Raw genomic sequence first — 20,963 nt, 5'->3', positions numbered from 1 at the left:
GACAGCCCTGTCTTCCCAGCCGGTGGAGAGGTGTGTCATGTGGGAGAGCCAGGTGTTCTTACTGAGGCCTTGGCCCTCTGGGTCCCACAGGTAGTCCAGGGCCTGGATGTGCTCCGAGTTATCCACATAGTCGGAGTACTGCTCCGAGGACAGGTTGAAACGACGAATCCTTACGTTGTCAGGGAGGAGCAGCACTGGAGGGTTTCCTGGAAGGAGACATTAGAGAAATATTTCAACACCACTCAGGATTTTTTATTTTAATTTAATTTTTTATGTAGAAGAGAAATCCACGTTCTGAGAGGTGGCAGCGTTTGGAAAGGAAGGTTACATAAACCAGGTTGTGCACAGCTCTTACCCTCCGCTGCACACTCCACGCCCTGCTGCCCGCCGACCGAGCGGTGCCCCGGGGCACAGAAGCACTCGTAGCTGCCCTTGGAGTTCCTGCAGTCCTGGGGGCACGTCCCGTAGATCTCACACTCATTCACGTCTGCTCACAAACACAAGGCAGGGATTGGGATTGGGAGAGCAGAGATTAAGATTGCCACGTCAGAGATTGTGAAATCTGATATTGTGATATACAAGGACAAGGGATTAAACCAGAGAATGGGCTTTCTTCAAGCAGGGCCAGGTGGTTGCTGAACCGACAGGCCGCAGACTGTGACGTCCCAGCAGCGTACCTTCACAGGAGTTCCTGTCGTCCTGGAGGGGCTGGTAGCCGGGCCTGCAGGAGCACAGGAAGCCTCCGTCCGTCAGGTCGGTGCAGTTGTGCTCACAGATGTTCTCACTACAGGAGCGCCCCGAGCCGTGATCTGATGGGGAACACACAGTCCAGACGTCAGACACGGTCCAGACGTCAGACACGGTCCAGACGTCAGACAGTCCAGACGTCAGACACGGTCCAGACGTCAGACAGTCCAGACGTCAGACACGGTCCAGACGTCAGACAGTCCAGACGTCAGACACGGTCCAGACGTCAGACACAGTCCAGACGTCAGACACGGTCCAGACGTCAGACACGGTCCAGACGTCAGACAGTCCAGACGTCAGACACGGTCCAGACGTCAGACAGTCCAGACGTCAGACAGTCCAGACATCAGACAGTCCAGACGTCAGACAGTCCAGACGTCAGACACGGTCCAGACGTCAGACATGCCAGACGTCAGACAGTCCAGACGTCAGACACGGTCCAGACATCAGACAGTCCAGACGTCAGACAGTCCAGACATCAGACAGTCCAGACGTCAGACACGGTCCAGACGTCTGATAGTCCAGACGTCAGACAGTCCAGACGTCAGACAGTCCAGACATCAGACACGGTCCAGACGTCAGATACGGTCCAGACGTCTGACAGTCCAGACGTCAGACACGGTCCACGGTTTTACAAAAAAGAACAACAGCAACACATAAACAGGATTGGGCCACTGGTGGGAGGGTTACTCACTGCACCCCAGCTCGTCTGAGTGGTCTCCACAGTCATCGTAGTCATCGCAGGCGTACTGCAGAGGGATGCACTGGCTGTTACTGCACTTGTACTCATCTGCTGAGCAAGGTCCATGTGTGGGGGTCTGGCCTGGGGTGGGAGAGAGAGAGAGAGGGAGAGGGAGAGAAAGAGATAGGGAGAGAAAAAGAGAGGGAGAGGGAGAGAAAGAGAGAAAAAAAGAGAGAGAGAGAAAAAGAAAAAGAGAGGGAGAGAGATATACTTTACTCACCCCAATACTATACTTTACTATAGTGCACTATACTCACCACAATACTATAGTACACTAATCTATACATGTACCTATGTCATCTGAAACCTTCCTAGAGAGGTCCCGCCTCCCTCCGTGTGATTGGTCCATACTCACAGTGCTCCTCCTTCTCGTCGGTGCCGTCGCCACAGTCGTCCACAGTGTTGCACAGCTCGTGGCTGTAGATGCAGCGGTTGTTGTCGCAGCGGAACCGGAAGGGTGGCTCACACGGGACGTCCACTGAGGAGAGAGGAGACAGGAGAGGAGACAAGAGAGGAGACAGGAGAGGAGACAGGAGAGAGGAGAGGAGAGAGGATAGAGGAGAGAGGAGAGGAGACAGGAGAGGATCGAGGAGACAGGAGAGAATAGAGGAGACAGGAGAGAGGAGACAGGAGAGGATAGAGGAGAGAGGAGAGAATAGAGGAGACAGGAGAGGATAGAGGAGACAGGAGAGGATAGAGGAGAGGAGAGAGAATAGAGGAGACAGGAGAGAGGAGACAGGAGAGGAGAGAGAATAGAGGAGACAGGAGAGGAGAGAGGAGACGGGAGAGGATAGAGGAGACGGGAGAGGAGAGAGAATAGAGGAGACATGAGAGAGGAGACAGGAAAGCGATGAGAGGGTGACACTGTTTATGTGACACTGACGTTCTGCGGTGTCGACGGTGCGGACATGTGAGACTATGTCAGTGTAAGTGCAGAGTGAGTCCATGCTGACGTTCTTACAGCAGAGGTGGAGCTCCTCATCAGAGCCGTCTCCACAGTCGTTGTCTCCGTCACACTTCCAGTAGGGCTGAACACACACGTGGTTCCGGCACTCAAACATGAACTGAGGGCAGTAGGTACCGTTGGGATAGCGGGTCGCTGCAAATCACAACCACACACGTGACAAAGGTGTTTTTATCATTGTAACTTTTACTTTTCACTGTACTGTAGTGCTTTGAGCACAAGCAAGGCACATTACAAAAAATATATATTATTATCATTATTATTATTAGGTCCCTGAGGAGTAAGAGTTACAAACGGTATTTAAGAGTAATGAAAGGCCCTTCATGATTGCATGATTGAGTCTGTTGGCTGAGCGGTGAGGGAATCGGGCTAGTAATCCGAAGGTTGCCAGTTCGATTCCCGGTCATGCCAACTGACATTGTGTCCTTGGGCAAGGCACTTCACCCTACTTGCCTCGGGGGAATGTCCCTGTACTTACTGTAAGTCGCTCTGGATAAGAGCGTCTGCTAAATGACTAAATGTAAATGTAAATGCTACTCACGACAGGACGTCTCATCGGTGAAGTCCAGGCAGTCGGCGTTGCCGTCACACTTGAACCGCTCGGAGATGCAGTGTCCGCTGGCACACTGGAAGTAACCTTGGTGACAGGTCCGCATTTCTGCAACACAGCCAAGCCGGGGGAAACGGTCAGTACCTCGGCCACTTAGCCCTTCCAGAGCCCCGCTGTTGATCCTGCACACGCCAAGCTCCAGGCTCACATGCCCAGACGCTGCTCATGGCTACAGTAAATAAACACCGACAGACAGCAACCGACAGCAGAATAGCATCGGATTTATCCTCCCTCTGAGCGATGGGTCTTCAGAGAGCGCTGTATAAATGAATCTCGGTGGTCCTGTCGGTCACTCCTGCGCTTTCAGAGCGAAGCTTGCATGGCGTCTTTGCTTGGCACGTCTGACCATCCCCACGGCCAGGACAGAGACGGCTCCACTCACCGCAGTCCCTTTCATCCGAGTTGTCCTCGCAGTCGTTGTCATGGTCGCAGACCCAACGGTCGGGAATGCAGTGGAGATTATCGCAGCGAAACTCGCTCTCCGAGCATGCACGCGGGCCTGGAAGGGAACAAGATGGATATGTTTGATACCAGACACAGTCATCACTGCATATGGTGAGATAATGACAGGACTGAAACCTTGACTAGGATAAAATACAGGGCTGACAGCTGTGTATTCCGTTATCATATTATCACATTATACATGCCGTTTGATCAAAGCAAACAAACGTTGCCATTCCTCAGTGATGAGCTCATCGTCTTCAGACGGTCGGGGGGCTCTGTCTGTATTTACCACTCCGTTTACGAGGAGGGCCTTCCCAGCTTGTTATTGTAAGGACGCTGTGATTTAGTGTGAGACGCTGGTCCTCGCTACGTGCTCCTCATTAGCTGGCGTGCTCTCAGACAGAGGAGACTCCCGGGGGCACGAGGTGGCCTCCTCGCTCGACAGCCCGAGGACAGCCCGAGGACAGCCCAGCTCTGCAGCGGCTGATGAAGCTGCTTCAGAGAGACCCTGAAGTGTTGAGGCTCTTCTACAAGAGCACCTCGCTATCTGATAAAACAACAGCAGGTCCATTCTTTGCCATCAACGCCTCTAAGTCATGTGGCTGTCTCACTGTGTGTGTGTGTGGGGGGGGGGGGGGGATCATCCGCCTTCATAGGTGGGTTAGACTGACCTAAACTACTGGTGGAAGGGTGGTTTTATCCAGCATGATTCAACGTCCCTGTATTACCTTGTCATGTCAAATAAAGACCACATACTGACAACCATGATAAACAACTGCTTTTGAACTCATCAACACAGTGATGAGGCAGCTCTGGGGGTGTGGGCGCCCGGTGTGGGCAGGGTGTCCCGGTGGGTGGGGGCCGGGGGCCCCGGGGGGGCCGGGGGCCCCGGGGGGGCCGGGGGCTAGTCTCTCCGGATGCAGGCTGGGTTCTCAGGACTCACTGCAGTTGACTTCATCAGAGTCGTCCCCACAGTCGTCGTCCCCGTCACACCTCCAGCGCAGCGGGACACACTGGTGGTTGTCACAGCGGAAGTCCCCCACGGGGTTACATGTGACCTCGTCTGGGGACAGAACAGACATGGGGACATCGTTACTGACACACACACACACGCTAGCACAGACACACACACACACACGCTAGCACAGACACACACAAAACGTTACACATACGTTAGTAAACACAGACACACGTTCACACAGACACATGAACACACACAGTAATACACACACAGACACATGAACACACACAGTAATACACACACAGACACATGAACACACACAGTAATACACACACAGACACATGAACACACACAGTAATACACACACAGACACCATACACACACGTTAGCCCACACACTAATACGCACTCACACACTCACACAAAAGATAACACACACACACACACACACACACACACACACACACACACACACACTGAAGGCTGGATGAATGAAGTACACATTATTTACCGTAAGGCTGAGAAGAGAAAACCCAGCATTATTAGCATTATTCAAGTAACACGACCCATTAGAGGGTTTTATCTGGAGTGCCGTTTCCAGTTTAACACCGTTACAACCACAGGAAGATACTATCAAACTAATGAGAAATTCTTCAATAGTGAGGATAACTTTGATCCCAGAGCAGCTCCCTGTATTTTAATATCACCCAGCGTATCACCCAGGGAGGCCAGACACATGCCTCACGTGGGCGAGGCATGAGCTGAGCCAGGTCTGGAGCAGGGGAGAGGCAGGAAAGAGGCAGGTCTGGAGCAGGGGAGAGGCAGGACAGAGGCAGGTCTGGAGCAGGGGAGAGGCAGGAGAGAGCCAGGTCTGGAGCAGGGGAGAGGCAGGAGAGAGGCAGGTCTGGAGCAGCGGAGAGGCAGGAGAGAGGCAGGTCTGGAGCAGGGGAGAGGCAGGACAGAGGCAGGTCTGGAGCAGGGGAGAGGCAGGAGAGAGGCAGGTCTGGATCAGGGGACACAGGGAGAGGAGAGGCAGGAGAGAGGCAGGTCTGGAGCAGAGGAGAGGCAGGTCTGGAGCAGGGGAGAGGAGAGGCAGGTATGGAGCAGGGGAGAGGAGAGGCAGGTCTGGAGCAGGGGAGAGGAGAGGCAGGAGAGAGGCAGGTCTGGAACAGGGGAGACGGGGAGAGGAGAGGCAGGAGAGAGGCAGGTCTGGAGCAGGGGAGAGGAGAGGCAGGAGAGAGGCAGGTCTGGAGCAGGGGAGACCGGGAGAGGAGAGGCAGGAGAGAGGCAGGTCTGGAGCAGGGGAGAGGAGAGGCAGGAGAGAGGCAGGAGACAGGACACCACCACAGACTGGAGATGAGGGGAGCGCTGCAGGGCTGGAGGTCAGAGATAGTGCGAGACCCTCCACCTGGCCACAGAGCTGCATTCTTCCAGGCAGATTAGCGCCGATCTCCCCTCCTGCGCGGGGATGGCACTAATGGAGCTGGGGCCTCTGATAAGATATGGGAGGGCCGGGACTGGGGTGTGTGAGTCGTAACACGGTACAAAGAGCTCAGTGTGATCCCTACCCCACGCACTGACGGGCCTACACACACACACACACACACACACACACACAGGCCATAAATCCAGATCCTTCTCCCAGGGGTGTGTATGGAGGTGGGGGTGTTGAGACCCATCACACCTCCCTCCTCCTTAGTCTGAAGCTGTGCTGAAAGGCCAGAGTATTAGCTAATAACCCTTCACTCCCTCCCTCCCTCCCGACATGGCCTGGTCCTCCTCTGGTGCCTGGTCCTCCTCTGGTGCCTGGTCCTCCTCTGGTGCCTGGTCCTCCTCTGGTGCCTGGTCCTCCTCTGGTGCCTGGTCCTCCTCTGGTGCCTGGTCTTCCACCAACCTCAGACCATGGGAAGAGTTCCTCAGGCCCCGCTGGAAACATGGGGTCCCAACACCAGACCAGAACAGCCAGTAAACAGCAGAGGACTCACGGCAGTTCTGCTCGTCGCTGTTGTCCCTGCAGTCGTTGTTCCCGTTGCAGACGGACCAGAGGGGCACGCAGCGGTAGTTGGTCTTGCAGTCAAACTGGGTATGGTTGTCACAGCGATAGGAGGGTCCCACTGTGGAGGAACACAAGGAGGGGTCAGTCCACATCTACTGCATGTGTGTGTGTGTGGATGGGTTCTCTGTGTGCGTGTGTGTGCGTGTGTGTGTGTGTGTATGTGTGTGTGTATATGCTGTGTGTGTGTGTCTCCACTCACTGCACTCCTCCAGAGGTTCGTCAGAGTTGTCCCCACAGTCGTCGTCAACGTCACACTTCCAGTTCTGCGGGACGCAGCGTCCGTTCCGACACTTGAACTGTCCTGGCGGGCAGGAGCGGCTGGAGCAGTGAGCCGCGTCCTCGTCAGAGCCGTCCCCACAGTCGTCCTCCCCGTCACACTGCCACGACTCAGGGACACACCTCTTGTTGGCACACTGCCACTGGTGGCTTTCACACTGGTGGGTGGCTGAGGAGAAACCACATCCAACCACATCCAATTACATCCAACCACATCCAACCACATCCAATTACATCCAACCACATCCAACCACATCCAACCACATCCAATTACATCCAACCACATCCAATTACATCCAACCACATCCAATTACATTCACATCCATCTCTATTCTTAGTATATTTTAATGTTATAGTACGTACTATAGGACACTATGCAGTATAAGAAGAACTACTAGAAATACAATATAAGGACATGACGTTGTGTCCTTGGGCAAGGCACTTCACCCTACTTGCCTCGGGGGGAATGTCCCTGTACTTACTGTAAGTCGCTCTGGATAAGAGCGTCTGCTAAATGACTAAATGTAAATATATGCATACATGTATACAGTACTGTGCAAAAGTACCCAAGTTTTTTGGCATGACTAGTATTATATTTTTTTAAATGTTGTTTAGTCTTTTCATTTAATAATTTCTTAAAGCATTTTAAAGTCTGGGTCCCGAACCACGGGTGGGTCACGGGGGATGAAATTTGGGTCGGCAAATATGTTTTCATAATAATTTTTTCATTGGTTTTCTCTCGGGGTTAACATTGTTATTATTGACAGTACATCTCCACAGCCACATGCGGCAGTATACTAAACTGTGTAGGTCAAGCTTACCTACGTCAGACAAAATAACCGCTGTAATGTGTTGATCTCCCCAAAGCGCTAGTCGTTAGAAGTATTTTTTTTTGTTGCCATTTATTAGCTTTCCTACCTTTGATTTCAATTTATTAAACATTTCCAACTTTTCATTTTACTTTAGTTTCACATGGCTAGTTAAAACATCAACATGGATCGTTTTGTTGTCAGAAAAATAGGTCTAGAATCAGAACCACTTATATTGCTAGCACATCTGACAGTTTGATGGTACTTTTAAGGGACAAGAAATTGAGCAAAAAAAAACTTTTATTTTGAAAGCCCAGTGTCACTCCTTGGGCTGGCCGTAACTCCATCTGAGGAGACTGAGCTACTACAGCTGACCAGTGACAGTACATTGAAAACACGACACGCAGTCATGAAGTTATCATCATTCTGGCCGAGCATCGCATCTGAATATCCAATGCTAAGTAAAGCAAGATGTGTTTTGCTTTTGCCTTTCACAACCACATACAAATGTGAAGTTGGATTTTCCACTCAAAATAAAGACAAGCACAGAAATAGACTGAACTCTGCAGCTGATATGCGCGTTGTACTCTCATCCTGCACACCTGACTGGACTGGACTGTAATATTGAGGAAAACGAAACAGGTGCACCCGTCGCATTAGCACATCTGATACTTATTTGGGGGGGGGAAAATCACCTGATCTTGGTTATTTTTGTGATTAAAACATCTGTTAATATTTAGAAAATTAATGTTGTGTTATTACTGATGACAGTTAGAACGAATCATTCTGTTAAAACTCGTACAAATAAATTATAATGATAGGAAAATTGTATATTTGCAAACAACACCCATATAATTTGAGTCGCGATGGTTTGTCATTTTGAAAATGTGGGTAAAAAAAGGTTTGAAAACCACTGCTGTATGTAACCAGGTGAGACAGGTTTCCAGACCCACCACACAGCACAGGGTCTTCATCGGAGCCGTCATGGCAGTCTTGGTTGCTGTTACACAGGAAGTGGGGGCTGGTGCAGTTCCCATCGCTGCACTGGAACTGGCCCAGGCTGCAGTGCCGGCCGGGGCAGGTGGAGGGCTCGTCAGAGCCGTCTCTGCAGTCCCTCTGGCCGTCACACTTCCACCAGATAGGGATGCACCTGGAGGGAGGGAGGAGGGGGAGGCAGAGAGGGGGAGGCAGGCAGAGAGGGGGAGGCAGAGAGGGGGAGGCAGGCAGAGAGGGGGAGGCAGAGAGGGGGAGGCAGGCAGAGAGGGGGAGGCAGAGAGGGGGAGGCAGAGAGGGGGAGGCAGGCAGAGAGGGGGAGGCAGAGAGGGGGAGGCAGAGAGGGGGAGGGAGGAGGGGGAGGCAGAGGGGGAGGCAGAGGGGGAGGCAGAGAGGGGGAGGCAGAGAGGGGGAGGCAGAGAGGGGGAGGCAGAGAGGGGGAGGGAGGCGGAGAGGGGGAGGCAGAGAGGGGGAGGCAGAGGGGGAGGCAGAGAGGGGGAGGCAGAGAGGGGGAGGCAGAGAGGGGGAGGTTGTGTTTAAAGACCACAGACAAGAAGGGGAGGTTGAGGGCCTTGAGACCCTGACATGGGGGCCCAGGATGGGGAGGGGTCTGACTGGATGAAGGGGGGGGGCTCTGAAAGGGGGGGGGGGCTGACTAGATGGAGAGGAGATGGGGGAGGCCTGACTAGATGAAATGAGACAGGGGCATGACAGCTAAGGGGCCGGGGCTAGGGCGGACAGATTCTGTCCAGATTCTCTGGACAGAATCACAGAGTGATTCCGGAGCGCCGTGGTGAACCCCGACTCACCTCTCGTTGTCGGCGCATCTGTACTGCGTGCTGGTGCACATGGGCAGGCAGCGGGCCACGCCCCCCAGCTGCACGGTCAGGAAGTGGTCGGGGCACTCGCAGGTGTGGCCCCGCCCCCCGTCGCGGATCAGACACAGGTGGGAACAGCCTCCATTGTTCACGGCGCAGGGGTTGGTCACTGTCAGAGGACACAGGGTCAGAAACCCACTCACCCCAGGCCCCCCATTCAGCTCAGCTGGGCCAACACAAGCGCTGCATTGTCTTACCGGAGGTAAACACTTCAATGGGCTAAACAAGCAGGAAGCGTCCGCTTAATGAGGTGATAAGAATCAAAGTGTCTCAACACTGATTTCCCGGGGAGGGGGAGGAAGCGCTGGCCAACAGGACGCTTGTTTTGTCCTCCGGGACTCACCGATGGGCTGCCGGTAGGGGTGGCACACGTGGATGTCGAAGGGCCGGTGCGTGGTGTTGACCAGGGCCTGGCGGCCCGAGCCGTCGTACTTGTTGCCCTTCTCCACGGTGCGCGTGTTCCAGTCGGTCCAGTACAGCGTGTCCTCGAACACGGTCAGGGCGAAGGGGTGGGGCAGTACGCCGTCGTACACCGTGTGTCTGTGGCGGCCCTCCAGGTCCGAGTACCTGCGAGTGGGGGCGGGGTCAGAGGGGTCACCCAGAGGTCACTCTCTGCGGGGTTCCAGTGCTTTCAAAGCCACCAAACTGATGGTGTGTGTTTAGCACTGAACTGTCTGGAAGATGAGAAGGTTACTTTGAACGTGGCTATAAAACACCCAGCCTATCACTCTGACCACCGAATTACTGTTGGAACTATGCTCTTCTGATCCATGATCTTCAGCTGTACTTTTTAAATAACACATTTAAAAAATACATTTGAATGTTGCTTCTGCCAATTGAGTGAAATGTCAAATGTAACCTAATAGAGGGTGATTATTCAGTGGTAGAGATGTAGACTCACTCAATGTAGTTGAGGTGGGCATCGGACCAGTAGAGCATGTCGTTGGTGTAGTCGATGGTGATCCCATTGGGCCACTCTATCTTGGTGGTGATAATGGCTGTCTTGTTGGCTCCATCCATCCCAACGCGGCCTATGAACGCTTTGTCGCCCCAGTCTGTCCAGTACACATAGCTGAGAGCGACAACACAACATCAGCACTCACACCAGGATCATCCTCCTCCAAACAGGAAGCACAAGCGTTCTTAAAAACGGTCCTTCCTACGCCCTCTCCTCAGAATCCCTCGTTACTCACCCGTATTTGGGGTGCAGGACGAGAGCTCGGGGGTTCTCGAAGCAGTACGTGTTGTTGGCGTCCGCGCAGTGCTCGGCTAGCTTCCGGACAAAACGCCCGTCCAGCTCGGACACCTTGAGACAGTCCAGGAAGCTGTCCGCCCAGTACAGCTTCCGGCCCACCCAGTCCACCGCCAGCCCCTCGCCGTGCAGCACGCCGCTCACCACCGCCTCGCGGCCCGTGCCGTTGTAGAACATCCTCTCGACCACCCGGCGGCTCACGTCGATCCAGTACAGCCTCTTGTCGACGCGGTCGAAGTCCAGCGACACCACGCTGGTGAGGCCCTGCACGATGAGGGAGTAGGCCTCTCCGTCCGTGGAGAGGTTGCGGAGGTAGTAGCGGTTGCTGAAGATCAGGTAGGGGGCGACGTTGCTGTTCTGGCGGCAGCTGCGGCCGTCGGGCTCCCGGAGGAAGCCCGGGGCGCACTTGCACACGTGCGAGCCCACCGTGTTCTCGCACACCTGGCTGCACACGCCGGGCGTGGCCGTGCACTCGTTCACGTCGTCGCAAGTCTTGTTGTCGGACATGAGGCGGTAGCCGCCGCGGCAGCTGCACAGGAAGCTGGTGGGCGTGTCGGTGCAGTCGTGGTCGCAGTGGTGCATGGAGGGGTCCGTGCACTCGTTGATGCCTGCGGGGAGGGGGGGAGTGTTAATCTCTGTTCGTCATCTGTGTTGAGTGACTCCATAGTATGTGTGTGTGTCCATGCTCCAACCACTCATACACACACACACACACACACTGGAGTTATTAATCCCGGATGAGGAGTGTTCCCCGAGCCACGACCTCCTCACTCACCACAGCCCTTCTCGTCGCTGTTGTCCGAGCAGTCGTCGCTCCTGTCGCACACGTTGACGAGGGGCACGCAGTTGCCGTTGTCGCACCTGTACTGGGCGGGGGGGCAGGTGGGCGCCGGCGTGTGACACACGTGCTCCAGCTCGTCCGACTCGTCGCCGCAGTCGTTGTCGCCGTCGCAGACGAAGTCGCGTGATACGCAGCGGCCGTTCTGGCAGGTGAACTGGTGCTGCGGGCAGGGCTGGTACGTGCAGCTCTGCTCGTCACTGCTGTCCCCGCAGTCGTTCTTCCGGTCACACCTGCCACCACTCACTCATGTTAGAGCCTCGTTCAACACCAGGGGGCGCTTAAACACCCCGGTTCAAACTGCCTGACATATACCCTCAGCATTACATCTCTTCAATTCTGTGTCGATTACCTTGCTCATTTTGCATTCGAGCGGCTTGGACGTGCGTTTCCTTTCCGGCCTGTTCTCTCACCTGTATGAGCTGTGGACGCAGAGGCCGTTGCTGCAGGTGAACTCGTTGACGCCGCAGGACCTCCTGGAGCAGTTCTGGTGCTCGTCCAGCGCGTCGGTGCAGTCGGCGTCGCCGTCGCACACCCAGTCGCGAGGGATGCACTTCCGCTGCGGAGGCTGGTTGTTCACGCAGGTGAACTCGGAGGCCGAACACGTGCGGTTGGCTGGGGAACCACAGGGCAAGGAGGAAATTAGACCAATCCCAACCTCCCCTGACGAGCACTCTCCGCGGCTGCATGTCTCACAGTCCAAACATTCCTAACTGTATTTCCAAACTCCCAGCCGTGACTTGGGGTCGCCCGTCCCTGCGCTGTGATTGAACCCCCGGTGTTTAGAGTGCGCCTCCTGCAGAGGGGCTTGAGGAGGGCCGGCCGTGGGCCTCCCGGCACCTCCTGGTCGGCAGGACAGGCTGCTGAGACGTGACGTAAGAGTCTGGATTCAGCACAAAGTAGTTCAGCACAAAGTAGCGAGTGAGGCAGGGGGAAATCAGGAATGTCTGCTGTGAGGACTCTGGCCGGAGACCTTCCACAGCAAGCAGAGGTGCTGGAACCAGACAGGAGACACCACCCCCGGTGCTCTCCCTCCCTCACCCCCTGCCCCCCTGGCCCCCAGCCCCCCTGGCCCCCAGCCCCCCAGCCCCTCCCCCAGTCTGCATCCTGATCCATGACACACAGGGGGAGGGGAGAGGGCGGAGGAAGATGTGTTGGTTGAAGAGAAGTGGGGTTGGTGAGAGAGGAAGGAGGGTGTGGGGGAGGAGGGTGTGGGGGAGGAGGGTGTGGGGGAGGAGGGTGGGGGAGGAGGGGGAGCGGAGCAGGAGGAGGAGCCCCCAGAGGGAGGCAAGACTCTCACCACAGCTGTGCCTCTGGTCCTCGTCACTCATGTCCCCGCAGTCGTTGTCCCCGTCGCAGATCCAGGACGAGGCGATGCACCTGCCGTCGTCGCAGCGGAACTGCTCCGTGTTGCAGGTTCTCACCAGCGTGGCTGAGGCAGGAGAGAGCAGACACACTGAACACCACAACCACACACACCATCTCACACTACACACACACAAGCTCACACTACACACACAAGCTCACACTACACATCTGCTACTGAACACTGATTTATTTCAAATGTGCTTATATTAAATCCACTTTCTGTCCATGAACTAAAAGTGTTCATGGAAACTGGGACTGAGACCACAGCCTGACTATCAAAACAGGGAGTGCATGGGCAGCTTGACATTCCAGGGCCTGGTGATGCATCCAGGCCAGCGCTGAAGAGGGACTCGCTGAAGAGGGGCTCGCTCGCTCCTCAGGGACAAAGGAGGAGGGAGGGGCTGTTTGTTAGCGGAGGCTGGGGGGGGCGTCACCGTGGAGGAATGCGGCAGACAATAGGAGGCCTGACTGACCACGTCCCTCACAATAGGCATACACTACTCACTCAGTCCTTGTCACACACACACACACACACAGGACTCACTGCAGGAGGAGGGTTCGTCCGAGCCGTCGGCACAGTCCGGACCCCCGTCGCAGTACCAGTGGGCAGGGATACAGCGCCCGCTGGAGCAACGCACCTCCATCTGGGAGCAGGTGGAGGTGGCTGGAGGGGGGAGGGGGGAGGGGGGAAGGAAGAGCAGAAGGAGGAAGAATAGATTGGGGGAGGAGGAGATGGGGAGAGGACAGAAGGTAGGAGGAGCAGGAGAGAGAGGAGCAGGAGAGAGAGGAGGAGGCGGGAGAAGAGTATATCATGTAAATGTAGACGTAACGAGGAGTCAGACTCCAGATTGGTGGACAGGGTTATTACTGTTTGTACACATCCAGACTCGGGGGACACAGGGAGAGGCGCAGGGGGGGGGCGCAGGGGGGGGCGCAGGGGGGGACACAGGGAGGGGTGCAGGGGGGGACACAGGGAGGGGCGCAGGGGGGGCGCAGGGGGGGGCGCAGGGGGGGACACAGGGAGGGGTGCAGGGGGGGCAGGGAGGGGTGCAGGGGGGGCGCAGGGGGGACACAGGGAGGGGTGCAGGGGGGGCGCAGGGGCACCCACCACAGTGTGTGGGGCTCTCGTCACTCATGTCCCCACAGTCGTTGTCCCCGTCACACAGGTAGGAGCGCGGGATGCAGATGTTGTTGGTCTGACACTTGGTGTGTTCCGGCTGGCAGGTCCTCTCCGCTGAGACACCGAGAGAGAGAGAGAGAGAGAGAGAGAGAGAGAGAGAGAGAGAGAGAGAGAGAGAGAGAGAGAGAGAGAGAGAGAGAGAGAGAGAGAGAGAGAGAGAGAGAGAGAGAGAGAGAGAGAGAGAGAGAGAGAGAGAGAGAGAGAGAGAGTTTCAGGATTCATTTGATCATAACTGTATGTACTCATGTCGCAAACCCTTGTTTCCAAAGGCCAAAAGCACCATTCAAAATGGGATTTAAACCTACAGCCTCCAGATCTGCAGTTAGCTGCACTAAAACTGAGTGATTGTAAATATTCCACAGTCACAACTTTGTGGTATATTTAACTTTAACTTAATTTAAAAGAGCCTGTTATTTCCCGTGGTCAGCGAGCAGGCGGTGCTGAGTGGTCAGTGACCAGGCGGAGCTGAGTGGACTCACGGCAGTCCTGCTCGTCCGAGGTGCCGTTGTCGTAGCAGTTGTTGATGCCGTTGCAGACGTAGTCCTTGGCGATGCAGCGGCCGTTGTTGCAGGGGAACTCGCTGTCGGCGTCGCAGGGCCGGAACAGGCAGCCCGCCTCGTCGCTGCTGTCGCCGCAGTCGTTGTAGTGGTCGCAGCGGTAGTGGTAGGGGACACAGCGACCGTTACCACAGGTGAACACGGTGGGCTCGCACGTGTGGAAGGCTGCCAATCACAAACGCACACACGTCAGAGCTCTGGCCAATGGGAGGGGAGAACAGGAGCAGGCGCACTAGCACACAGGGTAGATGTTGGTTTTACCTGACAAGGCAATAAATGATGCCACTTGAGGGGCTGCATGCAAGATATAAGTACACAGTTTCATTTGTTAGAGTCGGGGTTAGTGTGAGAGAACAAGTTGTATTTGATTGGCAAAATGCAAGCATACACACCAAAAGAGTTGAAATCAGTCTTGGGTCCTGAAACAGAGAGTTGTTGCCGTGAGAAACAGAAATGTGGTTAGAAGCACCATGCTAGTGGAGGGCAGCAGAGAGGGGAGGGGTCAGGGGAGAGAGGGGGGTCAGGGGAGGGGGGATTAGCATAGAGACAGAGCCCGAGCATTTAGTACCATAACAAACCAGAGCACACACACACACACACACACCCTTCACGTGAATCAGGACTGACAGAGCACATGCAGAATCATGACATCAGATGTCCGTCAACAGACAGACGGCTCACACAGCCGCCAGAACAGGAGGTTAGTAAAGTTGCCGCCCTTACACCCCCTCCCCCACCGCCTCCCCCCACCGCCCCAGGACCCTCCCTCCCTCCCCAGGACCCTCCCTCCCTCCCCAGGACCCTCCCTCCCTCCCCAGGACCCTCCCTCCCTCCCCAGGACCCTCCCTCCCTCCCCAGGACCCTGCCTCCCTCCCTCCCCAGGACCCTCCCTCCCTCCCCAGGACCCTGCCTCCCTCCCCAGGACCCTGCCTCCCTCCCTCCCCAGGACCCTCCCTCCCTCCCCAGGACCCTGCCTCCCTCCCCAGGAACCTCCCTCCCTCCCCAGGACCCTGCCTCCCTCCCCAGGACCCTGCCTCCCTCCCCAGGACCCTCCCTCCCTCCCCAGGACCCTGCCTCCCTCCCCAGGACCCTGCCTCCCTCCCCAGGACCCTCCCTCCCCAGGACCCTGCCTCCCTCCCCAGGACCCTGCCTCCCTCCCCAGGACCCTGCCTCCCTCCCTCCCCAGGACCCTGCCTCCCTCCCCAGGACCCTGCCTCCCTCCCCAGGACCCTGCCTCCCTCCCTCCCCAGGACCCTGCCTGCCTCCCTCCCCAGGACCCTGCCTCCCTCCCTCCCCAGGACCCTGCCTCCCTACCCAGGACCCTGCCTGCCTCCCTCCCCAGGACCCTGCCTCCCTCCCCAGGACCCTGCCTCCCTCCCCAGGACCCTGCCTCCCTCCCTCCCCAGGACCCTGCCTCCCTCCCCAGGACCCTCCCTCCCTCCCCAGGACCCTGCCTCCCTCCCCAGGACCCTGCCTCCCTCCCCAGGACCCTGCCTCCCTCCCCAGGACCCTCCCTCCCTCCCCAGGACCCTCCCTCCCTCCCTCCCCAGGACCCTCCCTCCCTCCCCAGGACCCTGCCTCCCTCCCCAGGACCCTGCCTCCCTCCCTCCCCAGGACCCTCCCTCCCTCCCCAGGACCCTCCCTCCCTCCCCAGGACCCTGCCTCCCTCCCTCCCCAGGACCCTGCCTCCCTCCCTCCCCAGGACCCTCCCTCCCTCCCCAGGACCCTCCCTCCCTCCCCAGGACCCTCCCTCCCTCCCTAGGACCCTGCCTCCCTCCCCAGGACCCTCCCTCCCTCCCTAGGACCCTCCCTCCCCAGGACCCTCCCTCCCTCCCCAGGACCCTCCCTCCCTCCCCAGGACCCTGCCTCCCTCCCCAGGACCCTGCCTCCCTCCCCAGGACCCTGCCTCCCTCCCCAGGACCCTCCCTCCCTCCCCAGGACCCTCCCTCCCTCCCCAGGACCCTGCCTCCCTCCCCAGGACCCTGCCTCCCTCCCTCCCCAGGACCCTCCCTCCCTCCCCAGGACCCTCCCTCCCTCCCCAGGACCCTGCCTCCCTCCCTCCCCAGGACCCTGCCTCCCTCCCTCCCCAGGACCCTCCCTCCCTCCCCAGGACCCTCCCTCCCTCCCCAGGACCCTCCCTCCCTCCCTAGGACCCTGCCTCCCTCCCCAGGACCCTCCCTCCCTCCCTAGGACCCTCCCTCCCCAGGACCCTCCCTCCCTCCCTAGGACCCTCCCTCCCCAGGACCCTCCCTCCCTCCCCAGGACCCTCCCTCCCCAGGACCCTGCCTCCCTCCCCAGCCTACCACAGACTCTCTCCAGCTCGTCACTGCCGTCCCCACAGTCGTTGTCGTTGTCACACTTCCACTGGGCGCGGATGCAGCGGCCGTTCATGCAGGTGAACTGGCCCGCCTGGCAGCGCGTGCCGTTGTCAGGGATGCAGTGCTTGTTGTCGGCCAGGTACCATCGCCCCTGGGAGGGGCACTGGCACTCTGCACCGTGGGGACCTGGGGACGGGACACACACACATCTAGATATTATACACACACACAGACCCCAGTACACACATTGATGTTCAGACACACAGGCATACACACACACACACACACGTATATACACACACACTATACTATCTATCTATCTATCTATCTATCTAGACACACAGGCCCCAACACACACACCAACAGTCACACACACACATAAATTCTCACGCACACACACAACCAACCAACCCAGACCCACATGACCCCCTGACAGGCCCGGCTGTACCCAGACCCACTTGACCCCCTGACAGGCCCGGCTGTACCCAGACCCACTTGACCCCCTGACAGGACCGGCTGTACCCAGACCCACATGACCCCCTGACAGGACCGGCTGTACCCAGACCCACATGACCCCCTGACAGGACCGGCTGTACCTGGGGTACAGATGTGGCTGCAGCCTCCGTTGAACTGCTGGCAGGGACTGTCACACTGCTGCTGCTTGCTGCTGGCCAGGACGTGCACGTCCATGGGCCGGGACGGAAGGTTCTGGATCATCACCCGCTGGTCCGAGCCGTCGTGCTTGTTGGCCCGGTAGATGCTGCGCGTGTTCCAGTCGGTCCAGTAGATGAACTGGCCGAACATGGTCATGGCGAAGGGGTAGGTGGCCGTGCTCACGACCACCTCGCGGTGTGTCCCTGTGAGGGAGCAGCGCTCGATCTTCTGGCTGAGGAACACGGAGGAGAACCAGGAGTTAGAGTCTGAGGGACACGGAGGAGAACCAGGAGTTAGAGTCTGAGGGACACGGAGGAGAACCAGGAGTTAGAGTCTGAGGGACACGGAGGAGAACCAGGAGTTAGAGTCTGAGGGACACGGAGGAGAACCAGTAGTTAGAGTCTGTGGGACACGGAGGAGAACCAGGAGTTAGAGTCTGAGGGACACGGAGGAGAACCAGGAGTTAGAGTCTGAGGGACACGGAGGAGAACCAGGAGTTAGAGTCTGAGGGACACGGAGGAGAACCAGGAGTTAGAGTCTGAGGGACACGGGCCAGGAAGCAGGGCAGCATCGGGATTCAATCTAACTTGATTTATTAACCCTATCATGAATAATATAAACCTATAATAAATAAGTTCTGATCCTATATGAACCATTGTTCTTGTATAAATAATATAGATAAAGAACAGAGCAATACTTAATAATGACTTAAGACCGAACAACAAAGAATAAGTTAAACTAAGAATAACCTAAGCCTATCTTTACAACTCTTTTTAAGTCACCACAGGAAGTCACCACAGGGTTAAACCCCTCCAGACTTCTGTTCTGGATGGACCATGCGGTTATGTTGTCAGGAGAGTGATCATGAGAGAGTCTTACAGGCTGGCGTCCGCCCAGTACAGTCTCTGATCCTCGTAGTCCAGGGTCAGACCGTTGGGCCACACCAGACTGATGTTCACTATCTCTGTCCGGAAGTTTCCTCCTAAAGTGGCACGCTCTATTTTGGCATGGGTTCCCCAGTCTGTCCAGTACATGTACCTGTAGAGGGAAGGCCTTGTTTACAAACCAACATCAGCTCTTACCCTCTCCCTCTACTCATGACAGGAAGACAGTCAGGTTTAGCTAGACATGTTTAGTTATCTTGAAGTGAAATTCTCCACTGTGTTGCCAGGTTTGTCCTGTTTTACCCTCTGCAGGGATCCAGCATGATGGCTCTGGGTCTGGGCACGCGGGCGATGACAGACCTCTGGGATCCGTCTATAGACATGGAGCTGATGCTCTGGTTGATGTAGTCACTGTAGTAAATCCTTTTGTTGATCCAGTCATAGGCAATGCCATCAGGGGCCCCTAGATCTGAACCAGCACATAAACGTCATAAACATCTTGGCACACTCAAATATCACTCAGATGAAGTCAGATGGCTGAGCGGTTAGGGAATCGGGCTAATACTCAGAAGGTTGCCGGTTTGATTCCCAGCCGTGCAAAATGACGTGTCCTTGGGAAAGGCACTTCACCCTACTTGCCTCGGGGGGAATGTCCCTGTACTTACTGTAAGTCGCTCTGGATAAGAGCGTCTGCTAAATGACTAAATGTAAACTCAAAGTTATGAATTACGAATGCTACAATAGATGGTGATCTTGCTTGGACTGGCAACTATGCACAATATATTAGTGTATAAGTATTGATATTTAATAGTGTCTTGTAATGAGGTACGGGAGCGGCAGGTTCTTACCCTCGGCCACCACCACAGGGGGCGCTGTGGGAGCAGACAGGCTGATGAAGCTGATCCTGCTGACACCCACCCCTGAGCTCTGGGTGTAGTAGACCCGCCTGTCTGTGAGGTCATAATCCAGCGCCACGGAGGTGCGCGGCACGTTGACCACGGGGAAGGGCAGCACGTGGTCGTCTGGGTCCAGACGCAGGCTCCTCACCGTGCTCTCCGTGGTGTACACCAGGTAGTCGTCCCGCGACACCACGCAGCTCTCCTCGTCCGCCGCCAGGTTCCCGAAGGCGCAGCCGCACTTCCTGCCGTGGGGGGCGGGCGCGGGGAGGGCGAAGCAGAAGTGGGCGCAGCCGCCGTTGTCCTCCAGGCAGGGGTTGTTGTTGAGCTGCTGGGCCGAGCGGGGCTGGGTGCGCTGGTCGTACACGGCCACGTCACGCAGCATGGCGATGTTGTCTCTGATGACCGTGGGCGGGTCGCTGTTGCCTGGCTCCTTGCTGGCCTGGAAAACCTTCTTCAGGTTCCGATCCACCCAGATCATGCTGCCCTCGAACACCGTCACGCCGTACGGCGTCGGGTAGCGGCTGCCGTAGCGAATGATCTCCGTCTCGCCTCCGGAGGGGCTGACGCGTGCGATCATGTCCAGCGAGTCGTCCACCCAGTAGACGTAGCCTGTCTGGTAGTCCAGGGCCAGGCCCCGGGGGGTGATGATCCCGGAGGAGACCAGGACCGTGCGGTTGGTCCCGTCCAGCTGAGCCCGCTCGATCTTGGGGTTCTGGCCGTAGTCGGCCCAGAAGAGGAACCTGTTTTTGGGGTCGACCACGATGTGGCGAGGCATGTCCACCTGGGTCTTCAGCAGCACGCGGCGGAACGAGGTGTTCAGGCGCATCACCTCCACGTACGTCTCCGTCAGGAAGGCGTTGGTGAAGTAGAGGTTTCCTGAAAGACACAGGGGAGTTAAAGGCGTTGACACAGAGGAGTTAAAGGCGTTGACACAGAGGAGTTAAAGGCGTTGGTAAAGTAGAGGTTTCCTGAAAGACACATAGGAGTTGGCGCACGGCACTGTCTAGAGGGTGTGGTGAAACCTTCACTGCTGAAAGGGTTAAAAGCACTTTAGTTGCTGAAAGGGTTAAAAGCACTTTAGTTGCTACAAAAAGCTTTAGTTTAGCTATAGAAAGCTTCTTATTACACCAGTCTTATTTTTGGTGATCTGTTCCTCAAGGACCAATGAAAACCTGCCCATATCTCACAGGCGGAGTGTATCTGTATAGAACAGATTTGTCCTTGGACCAGATGTGGTTGTGACTGTTTCATCTTATGCAGTAACATTGTCTCCTTTGCTGCCCTGCTCTCTATCTGTCGCCTGCTAAACCTCTAAACTTTACATCCTGGTAGAAACCAATAAATCTAAAGATATGATAGTAAAAAGTAAAAGGAAATCAATCCAATACCTGTGGGCGTCGAAGGACTGTAATAAACACAACCAGTCATCAAGGTCGGACCGGCACTAATGATTGGACAGCATTCAGACCAAATGCAATGATTGGACAGCATTCAGACCAAAAGCAATGATTGGACAGGCTACTTGTCTGTCTGT

The 20,963-nt window shown here is 56.3% G+C and overlaps 1 protein-coding gene across 3 annotated transcripts in view; it reads right to left on the bottom strand.

The window, feature by feature from the left end:
• The window catches only part of lrp2a (low density lipoprotein receptor-related protein 2a), a 60,488-nt gene that overhangs the window by 5,107 nt on the left and 34,418 nt on the right, over positions 1-20,963 (bottom strand). For 2 of the 3 annotated variants that reach the window (XM_062457840.1, XM_062457841.1), the window contains 27 exons: positions 19,379-20,305; positions 18,834-18,999; positions 18,526-18,684; positions 17,589-17,878; positions 16,978-17,178; positions 14,597-14,839; positions 14,046-14,171; positions 13,482-13,601; positions 12,870-13,001; positions 11,983-12,184; positions 11,507-11,802; positions 10,673-11,339; positions 10,381-10,551; positions 9,823-10,046; positions 9,411-9,588; positions 8,562-8,758; positions 6,723-6,968; positions 6,453-6,581; positions 4,451-4,570; positions 3,446-3,562; positions 2,995-3,111; positions 2,451-2,588; positions 1,845-1,967; positions 1,442-1,570; positions 678-809; positions 356-487; positions 63-206 (listed from right to left, as the gene is read on the bottom strand). In XM_062457840.1, coding sequence (XP_062313824.1) covers positions 63-206; positions 356-487; positions 678-809; positions 1,442-1,570; positions 1,845-1,967; positions 2,451-2,588; positions 2,995-3,111; positions 3,446-3,562; positions 4,451-4,570; positions 6,453-6,581; positions 6,723-6,968; positions 8,562-8,758; positions 9,411-9,588; positions 9,823-10,046; positions 10,381-10,551; positions 10,673-11,339; positions 11,507-11,802; positions 11,983-12,184; positions 12,870-13,001; positions 13,482-13,601; positions 14,046-14,171; positions 14,597-14,839; positions 16,978-17,178; positions 17,589-17,878; positions 18,526-18,684; positions 18,834-18,999; positions 19,379-20,305 — 5,826 coding nt within the window. Of the gene's footprint in view, positions 1-62; positions 207-355; positions 488-677; positions 810-1,441; positions 1,571-1,844; positions 1,968-2,450; positions 2,589-2,994; positions 3,112-3,445; positions 3,563-4,450; positions 4,571-6,452; positions 6,582-6,722; positions 6,969-8,561; positions 8,759-9,410; positions 9,589-9,822; positions 10,047-10,380; positions 10,552-10,672; positions 11,340-11,506; positions 11,803-11,982; positions 12,185-12,869; positions 13,002-13,481; positions 13,602-14,045; positions 14,172-14,596; positions 14,840-14,935; positions 14,969-15,066; positions 15,094-16,977; positions 17,179-17,588; positions 17,879-18,525; positions 18,685-18,833; positions 19,000-19,378; positions 20,306-20,963 lie in introns of all 3 variants that reach the window. The other variant, XM_062457838.1, reaches the window with a different exon arrangement.

This window comes from Osmerus eperlanus, chromosome 3 (genome assembly GCF_963692335.1).
Source record: "Osmerus eperlanus chromosome 3, fOsmEpe2.1, whole genome shotgun sequence".
Taxonomy (NCBI): Eukaryota; Metazoa; Chordata; class Actinopteri; order Osmeriformes; family Osmeridae; genus Osmerus; species Osmerus eperlanus.
Note: the sequence above shows the minus strand (reverse complement) of the source record. Positions and strands in the feature narration are given on the sequence as shown.